Source organism: Terrapene carolina, unplaced genomic scaffold, assembly GCF_002925995.2.
Source record: "Terrapene carolina triunguis isolate 2854851 unplaced genomic scaffold, T_m_triunguis-2.0 Scaffold130, whole genome shotgun sequence".
In the NCBI taxonomy this organism is placed as follows: Eukaryota; Metazoa; Chordata; order Testudines; family Emydidae; genus Terrapene; species Terrapene triunguis.
In genome coordinates, this window is record NW_020664481.1 from 998,255 (window position 1) to 1,009,772 (window position 11,518).

Here is an 11,518-nt window from a genome sequence, read left to right on the forward strand (position 1 = left end):
CCAGCGCGTGCAGCCCAAGCATGGGAGGCTCTGACCTGAATGGGATCGGGGCCGCTCCTGGGGTCTCCAGAGAGACCAGTGTGCACGGAGCCAGTGGCAGGGGTGAGTGCTGGGGGGGGGGGGGGGCTGAGCCCGGGTGCGCCAGGGGGGGGGGGGGGGGGGGGGGGGCGGTGCTGAGCCCTGGTGCCGCAGCGGTGGGATCTGGGGGGGCAGCAGCAGTGCGGGGGTCAGACTCACGCTGGTACCTGCGTAGGGGCTCATGCAGGCCAGGCCGCAGCCAGCAAAGCAGCATTTCTGGCCCTCGGGGCAGTGCCTGTCGTCGTCGCACTGGTTTGTGCAAGGAATGAAATCCTGCGACACGCGTCTCTTTGAGCAGACGCCAGGCTTGGCTGGAAATGAGACAGCAGCAGAGATAAGCACCCGACCCCCAGCCCCGCCAGCTGTCCGACCCCAGGCCTGCCTGGAGAGTTCTCCAGGCCACAGCCAGCCAGGAGGGAAGGCAGGGCTCCCTGCCCCAGGGCCTGCCCTGCTCAGTCCCTGTGCCCCCTGCCCCAGGCTTTTTGGTGGTGCCAGGGTCTCTGCCCTCGCTTCCTGACCCTTCTCCCTCTTGCTATAGGGCAGTCAGTCGTTGTGCCGTGCAGAACAGTGCTGGGTGTGTGATCGAGAGGGGCAGGGAACATGCCACACTCAGCTCTCTCCCGGGGCGATTTCCTCCCGCTGGGTCCCCCGGGGAGGGACAGGTTTGGAGCTGCAGGCCATGGGCTGGAACGTCAGGGCCCCCATCTGGGGCCAGGCCCCGGCTGCTGCTCAGCGGCTCCCACAGCCGGTGCCAAAGCGCATTGGGGTCTAGATCCATAAGCAGAGGGCAGCGCAGACACTCCCGGCCAGCGTCTCTCCTGAGAGGTGGGGAGGGCACATGTGGGGGCCAGCTGGGGCAATTCTTGTCTTGTGTCTGCACGAAGGGTGCAGCGCCTCCAGCCTGGCCCAGGGACGGGACCTTTCCCCAGGCAGCAGCAGCCAGGCAGTGCCCTGGGAAGCAGCGGGGTGGCCCTTGGTCACGGCCTGTCGCCGCCCTCCTTGTACATCAGCCTGCCCCTGGGCACAGCTGGGGGTGGGGATCACAGAGCCAAGAGGCCATGCGCTCCCCTGGGGCCTACCTGGCTGGGCGCTCGTGCAGCGAACACGGCAGCCCTCGGCACAGCATTTGGCCCCGCCGGCACACGCAGAGTCATTCCGGCAGCTCACCAGGCAGGGCTCTGCCACCCCGGTGTCGGGCTCCGGGCAGTAGCCTGGGTTCACTGCAGAACAGGAGACGCACAGTGCAGTCGCCGTGCCCAGGACACATGGGTGTGCTAGGAACGGAGCCCCCGTGCACACGCAAGATGAGGGTAGCACAACACAGGGGCTTGTGCCGCTTCCCCGGTTGTGCATTCAATGGTGGGAAAGCCAGCTGGGAGCTCCTGGCTGGCCGGCGGGGGCATGGGCCCAGAGCACAAGCTGCCGGGCTGCCGGCTCCAGCCCTCCCTCGAGTTTGCACTAGATGCTCTGCAACCTTAGATATCCCAGCCAAGCCGCTCCAGCTTGTCTGAACAGTCTCCCCTGTCAGTCAGCCCCCCCCCCCAACGCTCTGAGGGTCTGCTGCCCTGCTCGGGGGTGGCCACTCTCTGCCGGGTCGCCCCTTTGCCAAGCAGTAGCAGGCTTTGGGGCCTTGCAGATTGGTCTCCCATTGGAAGAGAAAACTGGAGGCACTGTCTGGGTGCTGGGTGGATCTTGTTTATTTATAGTCCATACAGCAGTCCTGGAGCAGAGGTGGTTACAAAGGGCGTATATGCAGCTTCCTCTTTTAGAGCCTCAGCCCAAACCCCAGTGCCCAGGAGGTGGCTCCAGTGAGAGAGGAAGGCAGAGGCAAACTCCCCTGCTATCTGCAGCAGCTCGCCCCGCAGAAACTGAAGAAGTGCTATGCTGCTAGTCCTGGGATGCAAACCCCATACCCAGCATGCGCACTAAGAACAGGAACATCAGGCTAAGCAAACAGCACCATCTAGTGACTCCTGCTGTACCAGCGGTATCGTTGGTGAATAAATCAATGGCGCAGGGCCATGGTCCTCCAAATGGCACTGACCGCTCTCCTGGATGGTCCCTGCCCATTCCCACGGTTTGCTTGCCCTGCTGCCACGCTCTGGGCAGCTCCCCCACTGTCTCTGCAATCCGGGAGAGCAGGATGTACCTCTGTCAGGGAGGAGGCAGGTTCTCATGTGGCCAGTATTGCAGCATTTCTCGTTCCCGGGGCAGCTCCAGTCTGAGAGACAGTAGATCCTGGAGGGACGCACAAACTCAATCCTCCCGGCCGGACAGTCACCCACTTTACCTGTACAGAGAAAGGAGACTGGAGCCCAGCTGCTAGTGGCGGCACCGAGGGGACCCAGCTATATGGTGTGAGGAATAAGAACATACCGACCTGCCTCCACCTGAGAGAACAGGTGCATCTGCTGGGCTGGGAGGCACCCACTCTCTGTATGCACAGCTGCCCAGATTCCCAGCCAGACGGAACCACTGACCATCTAGCCCAGGGGTCGGCAACCTTTCAGAAGTGCTGGGCCGAGTCTTCCTTTATTCACTCTAATGTAAGGTTTCCCATGCCAGTAATACGTTGTAACGCTTTCAGAAGGTCTCTTTCTGGAAGTCTATAATATATAACTAAACTAGTGTTGTATGTAAAGTAAATAAGGTTTTTTAAATGTTTAAGAAGAAGCTTCATTTAAAATGAAATTAAAATGCAGAGCCCCCCGGACCAGTGGCCAGGACCTGAGCAGTGTGAGTGCCACTGAAAATCACGCGTAGGTTGCCTACCCCTGATCTAGCCTCACCTCCAGTATAGCACAGGCCAGGGAACTGCTCCCAAACAATTCCTAGCGTGGATCTGTTAGAAAACCAGCCAGTGGAGTTAAAAACTGGTCAGTGATGGAGAATCCACCACCAACGCTGGTAACTGCTCCAACGGTCACTGTTAAAAATGTACAAGACCCTATTTCCAGTCTGAATTTGCCTGGCTTCCACTTCCAGCCATGGACGGCGTTAGACTTTCCTCGGCTAGACTGGAGAGCCCCTTAATGAATGTTTGTTCCCCAGGCCAGTGCGCAAGAGACAGGGATCAGCTCACCCCTTTGTTAAGCTACATCGATCCCGCTCGGTGAGTCTAGCACGCGCCTGTTACTAACCTCCTTTCTCCTGCCCTGATGCAGGCGGCAACGCGGCCCAGACGGCCAGGAGCCCCAGGGGGAGGAAGATGCCTCCTGACTCCATGGTGGTACCGGGAGCCGGGTCTGAGTGCCGGAACTGAGCCAGGCCAGGATTTAAACTGTGGCCCAGAGGGGGCTGGGTCAGGCAGGGGAGGGGCTGGCTCACCTGCCAGAGTCCAGCTCATTCTATTCACAATGCGTTGGCTGGAGTACCAGCGCTGGGAGGGGGCTGTGCCGCGGGCGTGCTCAGCACAATAGTAATCCAGACGTAGGAGACTCCTGGGAGCAGAGCTGGGCAGGCAGCCCACAGCGCTCTCCAGGGCGTCTGCCTCCCTCCTGCTCACCAGTGGGTTCCTCTGTCCGCAGCGCCTCCTCCAGCATTTTGATGCAAGCGTTTGGTAGCCCCAGGCCGGCCTGCTGTATTGGGCATAGAAGCCACATGGCACACCCTGCCCAGCTCCCAGCCCCAGGCGTGTGGTGCGAATCCCCCTGCTGGGAACACCGGCTCTTGTCTGTAACTGGCTGCACTGTCCATTCCAAGCGGCTGGTTTCCTGGGTCGTGCTGTTCGGAGACCCGCTGGCCAGGATCTAGCTGGACAGTGACGGTGCCAGGGCCGCAAGCCATGGGCCAATGGACAGCGACGGGCGCCGTTCGGGAAGCGCAGTGATAGTGGCCTGTTTCTCCCGCCTCCCACGGGAGCCGAAATCCCCACCCCGGCTGAGCTGCCTGGCGGAGAGGCCAGTGGAGTGGGACGGGGGAGCAGGGGGAGCCTGGCTGGATTGCAGGGTGAAGGGGGCCATGTGCCAGGATACGCCAGGGCCCGGCCGGACCCGCACTGCCCGGTGGCTCCGCAAGTGACTCGGTCCATGGCGTGTTCAGGGTACCCGGGCACAGCTGCCCTCACACACCTGTGCCAAGCCCTTAGCTGGTGGCTCATCGCTCGCCAAGAGCCATCCCGGTGCCTCCCTGCTCGCAGGCTGAGCTGTGCCAGGCCCCTGCACCCCTTCTGCCTGCTGAGGTGAGGAAGAGACATCCCCCAGCGGGGCGTTCGCAAGGGGTCCGTGGGAGCTAGCCGGTGCCTGCAGCCTATCCCCAGCCCAGCCCCCAGGGCCTGCTCCCGTCTGCTGCCTGGGCTCTGCTGGGATGGGCATAGAGGGCAGAGACCTGGGCATGCAGTGACCCTCCTCCCACCTACTCAGGGGAAAGGGGAGGGACTCTGCCACACAGCACCCCCCCACCTGCTAAGGGAGGCTCAGACACGCCCATGTCCTGTGCCCACGTCAGCCCATGTTGCCCCCTGGGATTAGCATGAGTGCAGGGTCTCTGATACACCCAGCCCATGCCAGCCAGGTGCAGCGCCCACGCATCTGCCGTGCCAGGGTCCAAGCTCCCAGGGGCTGGGGCTTCTGATCCCAGGGAGAGAGGAGACCAGTGTGTGCTTCAGCTTTCAGAGGCCCGGCCTCTCCTGGTGCCTGGGGCTCGGTTTAAACAAACATCAACCAGAGAACAATGCTGCGGGCTCGCTGCCAGCCAGCCTGGGACACTCCTCTCCCCGGAGCATGGTCAGGCAGGGGGCTGGGCTCCCGGCATTGAGCCCTCCCCGGCTCAGAGCCAGGCCACCAGGTCCCCTTTAGCTCTGAGCCCCAACCCTCTTCAGAGACAGCATCCCCTGCAGAGACAGGAACGACTCCCCTGCCTGAGCTGGGCCTGTGGGGGTATCTGTGCTCAGGGATGGCGGGGGCCTGGGTGAGGGTGGAACTTGCGGGCAGGGGTGTTTCTGGGAGTACCTGGGCAGTGTGCCTGAGAAGGGCCAGGTGGGCCCCACAGCTCACCCCTTGGCTGTGAGTCAGACCCACTGAGGCCAGCCTGGCAAGGGTGGACCTACTGCCCGGCCCTGACAGTGCCCAGCTGTGGGGCCGGTGCAGCCCAGCCCTCTGGATGTGGCCCTTGCTGGTGCCACAGTTGTCTCCATCCCTGTGCTCTGAGGCCTGGGGAGCCCTTTCCCCATGTGGTCCAGGCCCCTATGTCCCAAGCAAGTGCAAGCCCCCCTCCTGGCGGCAGGGAAGGTGAGGCAAAGCCAGACATAGAGGGGTCAGGACAGCTTGGACGCCCGGGGTCTAGACGGGTCCCTGTGAAACGAGGGAATGAGCAGCAGGTGTCACCTCTCCCTGTGAACAGCTCCTGGGCATGTAGAGGCATGAGGGCACCAAGCCAGCTTGGCTACGTGTACCACGTCAGGGCCCGAGAGCCAGCCCCCGGGGAGAATCACACAGGCAGAGCCCAGCAGGGGAGGCAACGACCAGCCCTGCTCCTGGGGGAACCTGGGCTTCCGGCAGCATCCCTGGGGTGCTCCTGCGGAGCCAGAATCCAGCCATGCTGCCTTTGGGGCCATGCCAGGCTGCTGACAGCACTGGGTCCCAGGGCCGTGCGAGAGGCAGGGCCGGCAATGGTGGGAGGGGTTCGGGTTTCCTCATTCCTTTGGCACCGGTGCTACTCGCCCTGCTTGGCTGCATCCCTGGCCCTCTGCCCGGGCGCCCTGACTGTTTGCTTGCCCCAGGAGCAGAACTGCGTGTTCTGTGTCGCAGGTGGAGCCACCGGCTGTCCCGGAGGGGCACGGGGGGAGTTCCGGGATGATGGGAATGAGGCACGTGAGGGGCTCTGTGTAGCTGCCCGGGCACAGCCCAGCGGGACCTTGCAAAGAGCGGTTCAGACTCTGCCAAGCCAGGCAGTGTGCCAGGCCCCGCCAAGCTGGAAGCTGCAGGGCTGGATTCGTTGCTGCGTCACTTCAGGGCCATTCCACGAGGCGTGCAAAGAGTCTATGCCTAGGCCGTCCCAGCCCTTGCTGCCCCGTGTCTTAGAGCAGAGACGCGATGCCGGGAACAGCCCAGCTCTCTCACCGCTGCTGCCCAGGGGCCGGACGGAGGTTACAGCACAGGAAGGGGCTGGACAAACTCGGTGTGTGGGGGAGAGCAAGGTGCCCAACTGCCCTGTCCCAGCCTGGCAGGACCAGGAGGGCTCCATGGGGCACATACTCAGCCCCAGCCCTGGATTGTGCACAGACAGCTGCAACTGAGTGTAGGTGTAAATTGGGCATGCACCCACTTTGCAAGCCCTTTGCACGGTGCAGACTGAGCTGGTGCAATGTCTGTGGTGAGGCAGGGGTGTAGGACTGGAGCCCAGCTGGGCACCTGGGCCTACGCGCGAGGCAGGTGTACTGGTGGAAACAGGGGCGCAGGACCAGAGCTGGCCAGGTACCTGGCCCAAAGAGCTGGAGAAGATGCAGACACGACCACCAGAGCTGCAGGGCGAGGCTGTTTTATTGGGGTCTGGATGTGCTGGTCCGTGAGAGCCCTGGGCAGGGAGCTGGGGAGCAGGATAGCTCCATGCTGGGGCACTGGGAGTCCTGTGCAGAGCGACAGGCATTTCAGAGCGCCACTCCCCCTTGGCCTGGTGATGGGCAGTTCTAGGAGGCATCTGCAAAGGGAAGGTCAGGCAATGAGGAGGCAGGGAACAGGCTGTGAGCAGGACTCCCTGCCCACACCATCAGCACAGTGAATCGCCTCCTGGGCACTGCCAGCCCCTGCTGGCCTGCAGGCTGGGTCTGGGGCCCCTCACGTGCCCTATTCAGCGTAGGGAATCCGTACGGAGAGCCCGGCTGGAGGCCTGGGGCCCAGGCTGAGCCCTGGGGCTAGCAGAGATCTCCGGAGGGGAGGCTGGTGCGCAGGATCAGCCCTGCTCACCATGACGCCCTGGGCTAGGTCGGGATTGGGGTGATACTTGTTCTCCGGCTCTATTGTCCTGCTCTGCAACGCCCCAGTGACAGGCCGGCCCCATAGGGCAAATGACACTGACTACCTGAGGGGGGACAAGGAGCAGATCTCCCTCCAAGTCTGGCTGTCTGCCCATCCTCGTGGCCTCTGGGCTTCTCACATAGCTGTGCAGTGAGAAAGGAGGTCCCACAGTGCCTGGCCATGAGACCTACGCACGGGAGATAGGGCATGGGGTGCCCTGCCACCTAACTTCCCTGTAAGCTGTGTGGCCATGCAGCAAGTCAGGGAACCTGCCCAGGGGACCTCCCCCAGCCCCAACCTAGCCCGGCCCCCACCCTGCCACGGCCGGGACACCCCTCCCCCAGCCCAAACCCAGCCGCGGCCCAGACCTGCCGCAGCACCCCTCCCCCGGCCTAAACCCAGGGCCAGCCCAGCCCTGTTGGGGGGGACGGGGGGGCGCCTATCCTGCGGCCCCAGCCCTGGAGCTGCCGCAGCAGACAAAGGGACCTCTCCCCCCCAGCCCAGGTGTTGCTGTGAGGAGAGAGAGTTGGGGGGGGGGAAGGGGGGAAGTCTCCTCTCCCCCCCATCATAGCCCCGGAGCCAGTAGCGTAGCTGGGGGGGGTTCAGGAGAAGCAGCCGCTTCCCCTCAGTACATTTTTCAAAAGCGGCACCTGCCGGCCGCCGCTAATGTCCTGCAGGCAAGTGGGGGGGGCAGGCCGGACTCGGAGGAGCCATTGGGGGGGGCGGCAGGCGCGGCTGGAGGAGCGAAGGAGCCGGCTCCTTGGCCATTGCGCCCCACGCTCAGCGCGGCCCCAACATCGCAACCGCGGCCGCCTCCTGCGGCAGCTCAGGGCTCGGCGGCCGAGCGCTCCACAACTGGCAGGCAGATCCCCTCTCCCCGGCAGCTTCCTGCTTCCGGGCCGAGGGGATCTGCCCGCCAGCTGCTCCGCTCCCCCCAGCCCCCGGGAGAAGCGAGCAGCGCCTGCCTGCCCCCCCTTCCCCCGCACCGAGCCCCTCTGAGGGGGGGCGCAGCATGGCCGCAGCGTGGCCAGAGGAGGAGCCTTTTTTATGGTTGCTCCCCCTGCACTGAGAAGCTGGCTATGCCACTGCCCGGAGCCCCCTCCCACACCCCAAACCCCTCATCCCTGGCCCCACCCCAGAGCCCTCACCCCCTACACCCAACCCTCTTCCCCAGCCCTGAGCCCCCTCCCACATTCCGAACCCCTCGGCCCCACCACATGAATTTTGTTCTGTGCACTAAGATGGAGGTGACATGTCACATAACAAAATTCATTCCACACATGGGTGGGAAAAATTAGAGGAACACTGACCACCACCCCACTCCACACTCCCGCCCTGGAGCGCACACGGGGTGGGGGAGGGGGGTGGGGGGGAGAGAAGAGGGCTGTCTCTCTACCCCGCGGCCCCGGAGTGCACACGGGGACTGTGCTATCTACCCCGCGGCCCCAGAACTGCTACGCTCACCTTTAAAAATTTGGCCGGACACACGCCTGTTTGCGACAGCCATTGATGCAGCACTTCATGGTCCCTGCGCATTGCGAGTCCATTGTGCATTGGTTCTTGCACAGGCCCAGTAAGGGGATTCCGCCTGACACCACTGGGCACGATCCGGGTTTCACTGAAAGGGCAGGAGACAGTGTGAGTTCCGCGTGAGGGTCCCCGGCCCCTGGGCTCAGGATCGGGAGCGGGGCTAGCTGCTCTGAAAGGAAAAAGTGTCTGCACCCCAGGGGCACGACCTGGCTCAGGGGCTCTGTGCAAAGGAGACGAGGGGCCTCACTTTCCAATCGGCCTCCTTATGTGCCCCTGCCTTGGCTGCGTGCAGCCCCAGCGCCTGTGCACGTAGCCAGCTCTGGGCGCACCCATGCATGTGCTTGGGGTCAGGTCTGGAGCGCTCAGAGCCTGTCTACACTCAAAACGCTGCTGTGCCGCCTGAGTGACAATGCCTAGCCACACGGCCGGCAGGGGCGCTCCCGTCGCTGTAGAGAATCCAGTTCCCCCGGAGACGGAGCACTCTCCTGTCGACCTACACCGGGGCTGAAGGTGAGACAACAAATCAGAGAGAACAGCGGAAAACCCCAAGATTAACTTCACTTAAGGACTAACAATCACCGAGCCCAGCTCCTCACTCGTGCTCTAACTGGCCACTAGATTGACTCAAGCTACGACAGACTGGTAACTATAAGACCATCTGGAGGACGTACGTGTGTGTGTGTGTGTGCGCGCGTGCGCTAACACTTGTATTTTCAATAAACGCAGCGGATTGTCTTTTCCCCTGAAAAAGATCCCGTGTGCTTCTTATAAGCATAACATGTTTGGTGGAGAATTGCAAAAGGGGGAAGACATGAACTGCGATTGTTGAAATCATTGCTAAATACTTCTAAAAGGTATCTCATCCGTATCAAGTGATCGATCAGTCAGGTGTGCACACCCCCGGTCATAGACATGCCGGGCAATAGGGGAAGGATTAGAGTCCTCGCTCCGACCCATCTGTTAGGGAAAACTAAACAGAGAAGATCTATACAAACTGTCTAGGTATATACATCCCCCCGGTCGTAGAGGTGCCAGGCCATAAGGGGGAGGATTAGACTCCTCACTCCCACCCGTCTGTCCGGGAAAAATTGCACAGGTGAATATACCCCCGGTCGTAGCAGGATCAAAAGGTAGGGGGCTTAGCGTTTTCCCCTCCTGCTCTGCCAGGCAGAGTTTTTAGAGGGTATAGACTGTGTGTGTTATGTGCCCATGCTTGTGCTGGGATTTACACAAGGAGGTTTCTGTAAGACCTCACCTCTGAAAGATATAGGAGTGCGAGTGTCACGGAGTGTGGGGGGACACAAGGCTCTGCACCCCCGGCTTCCTGCAATTCACCATGACTCTCAGCCAGCCAGTAAAGCAGAAGGTTTATTTAAACGACAGGAACACAGCCCAAGACAGGTCTTGCGGGCCCAAAAAACAGCCCCCCCCCCCCCCCCCCGTGTTAGATCCAACTTGGGGTCCCAGGGGCACCACAGCCCCATTGGGGGGGGCAGAGCCCCATCTGGGCTCCCTCCATTACCAGCCAGCTCCTCAAAAACTCCAACTCCCTCCAGCCTCCCTCACCCAGCCTCCCCCGGCTCCTCCCCCAGCCTTTGTCCAGTTTCCCGGGTAGAGGTGTCACCTGGCTCCAACCCCCTTCCTGGGTTCTCATGTTACATGCTCAGGTATCTTCCCTCAAGGCCAGTCTCCCATCCCCCAATGCAGACCGTCCCAGCCAAACTCCCCACTCAGCATTCAACGACCACATTAAGAACAGTCCCAGTTCGTCACATGGAGATATTGTTGTAATTTCACCATTTTGAGAGAAATGTTTAAGGAAAGAGACCACAAGGGGTGGGGGCTAGTTAAGGAGCCCACCCTCCTTGCTAAATTGGTAGTGGGACAAAGCCTGTGCCCATGGGAAGGGACGGTTCAGTGAGGAAAGCGGGATCGGGCCCAGACGAGCAGGCAGGCAACAGATAAAGAGCTTGGAAACCAGGTTGGGAGCCCGGAGGGGCAGGAGTAAGGGAAGCAGTAAGTCCAGGCCTGGGGATTTCAGCTCCCTGGGACAATACTGGGAATGGTGAACTCTGGGCTGATGAAAGTGTCATTTTGGGAGATAAGCAAATGATTGAAGGAAAGAGTGAGAAGTTAACCCTGCAGAGGCTGGGGGGAATTAAGCAGCTAAACTTTGTGAAAATGTTAAAAAGGAAAAAAGTGTTCTAGAAAGAATTCTTGGTTTCTTTGCAGCCATTCTGAAGGGGAAATGGGCCCATTTCCAAAGGAATGTCTGTAAGTAAGTCAGGCAAAGAGACAAGCTGATTTAAATCATTTGACTATGAACGATTTAGTCAACCTTGCTAAAAGAACATAAGGAGTTTCTATTGGAACTTAACTGCCCCTAAATGTATAAAGGAAGCTGTAATCTATGTACAGCTGTGTAAACATGAAAGCAGTGTAAGAGGATGTTAAGAAAAGAGTGTGTATGTATCTGTGTGTAAATCTAAATCAACACTCCTGGTTTGTAAAACTCTTGTTTTGTAGGGTTAAAATAAATTGGTTTTGTTTTGTTTTTAAATACCACTAAAATCCATTTGAATCTTTCATTCAAAGTTGCAAACCTGACCGACTTTTTGCCACACACAGGTAACTGGTGTTGTTTGTCTTTGGTATTTAGCATTTAACTCTTAAGGTAACTCAATGCTTTATAACGTTCAATATCTTTTTAAAGACCAAAGTTGTGGCTGAAGCAGGGCAGTCAGACCCAGGAGGATGGGAAGAGAATCTGGATTTGGCTTTTGGTAACAAAAGAGCAGCTAGGAGCTGTAGTAAAGAAATGAAAAAAGACAGTGCCCCTCAAGAGCAACAGCAGGGGTGGGGTGCACAAAACAAAAAAGCAACGTTAGGAACACTGATCTCTAAGGTGGCTCTGTGTAATCAGACTGTCTAGGGTTACCATACGTCCTCTTTTTCCC

At 60.1% G+C, this 11,518-nt stretch overlaps 2 protein-coding genes across 2 annotated transcripts in view; both read right to left on the reverse strand.

The window, feature by feature from the left end:
* The window catches only part of LOC112108156 (papilin-like), a 31,241-nt gene extending 27,938 nt beyond the window's left edge, over positions 1-3,303 (reverse strand). The window contains exons 1-3 of the mRNA XM_029911777.1: positions 3,219-3,303; positions 1,158-1,298; positions 246-389 (exon numbers count right to left, since the gene is read on the reverse strand). Coding sequence (XP_029767637.1) covers positions 246-389; positions 1,158-1,298; positions 3,219-3,303 — 370 coding nt within the window. The remainder of the gene's footprint in view (positions 1-245; positions 390-1,157; positions 1,299-3,218) is intronic.
* Positions 3,304-6,668: 3,365 nt separating this feature from the next.
* LOC112108157 (waprin-Phi1) overlaps positions 6,669-11,518 on the reverse strand; it is a 13,856-nt gene continuing 9,006 nt past the window's right edge. The window contains exons 3-4 of the mRNA XM_024202183.1: positions 8,496-8,649; positions 6,669-6,714 (exon numbers count right to left, since the gene is read on the reverse strand). Coding sequence (XP_024057951.1) covers positions 8,498-8,649 — 152 coding nt within the window. The 3' untranslated portion in view covers positions 6,669-6,714; positions 8,496-8,497. The remainder of the gene's footprint in view (positions 6,715-8,495; positions 8,650-11,518) is intronic.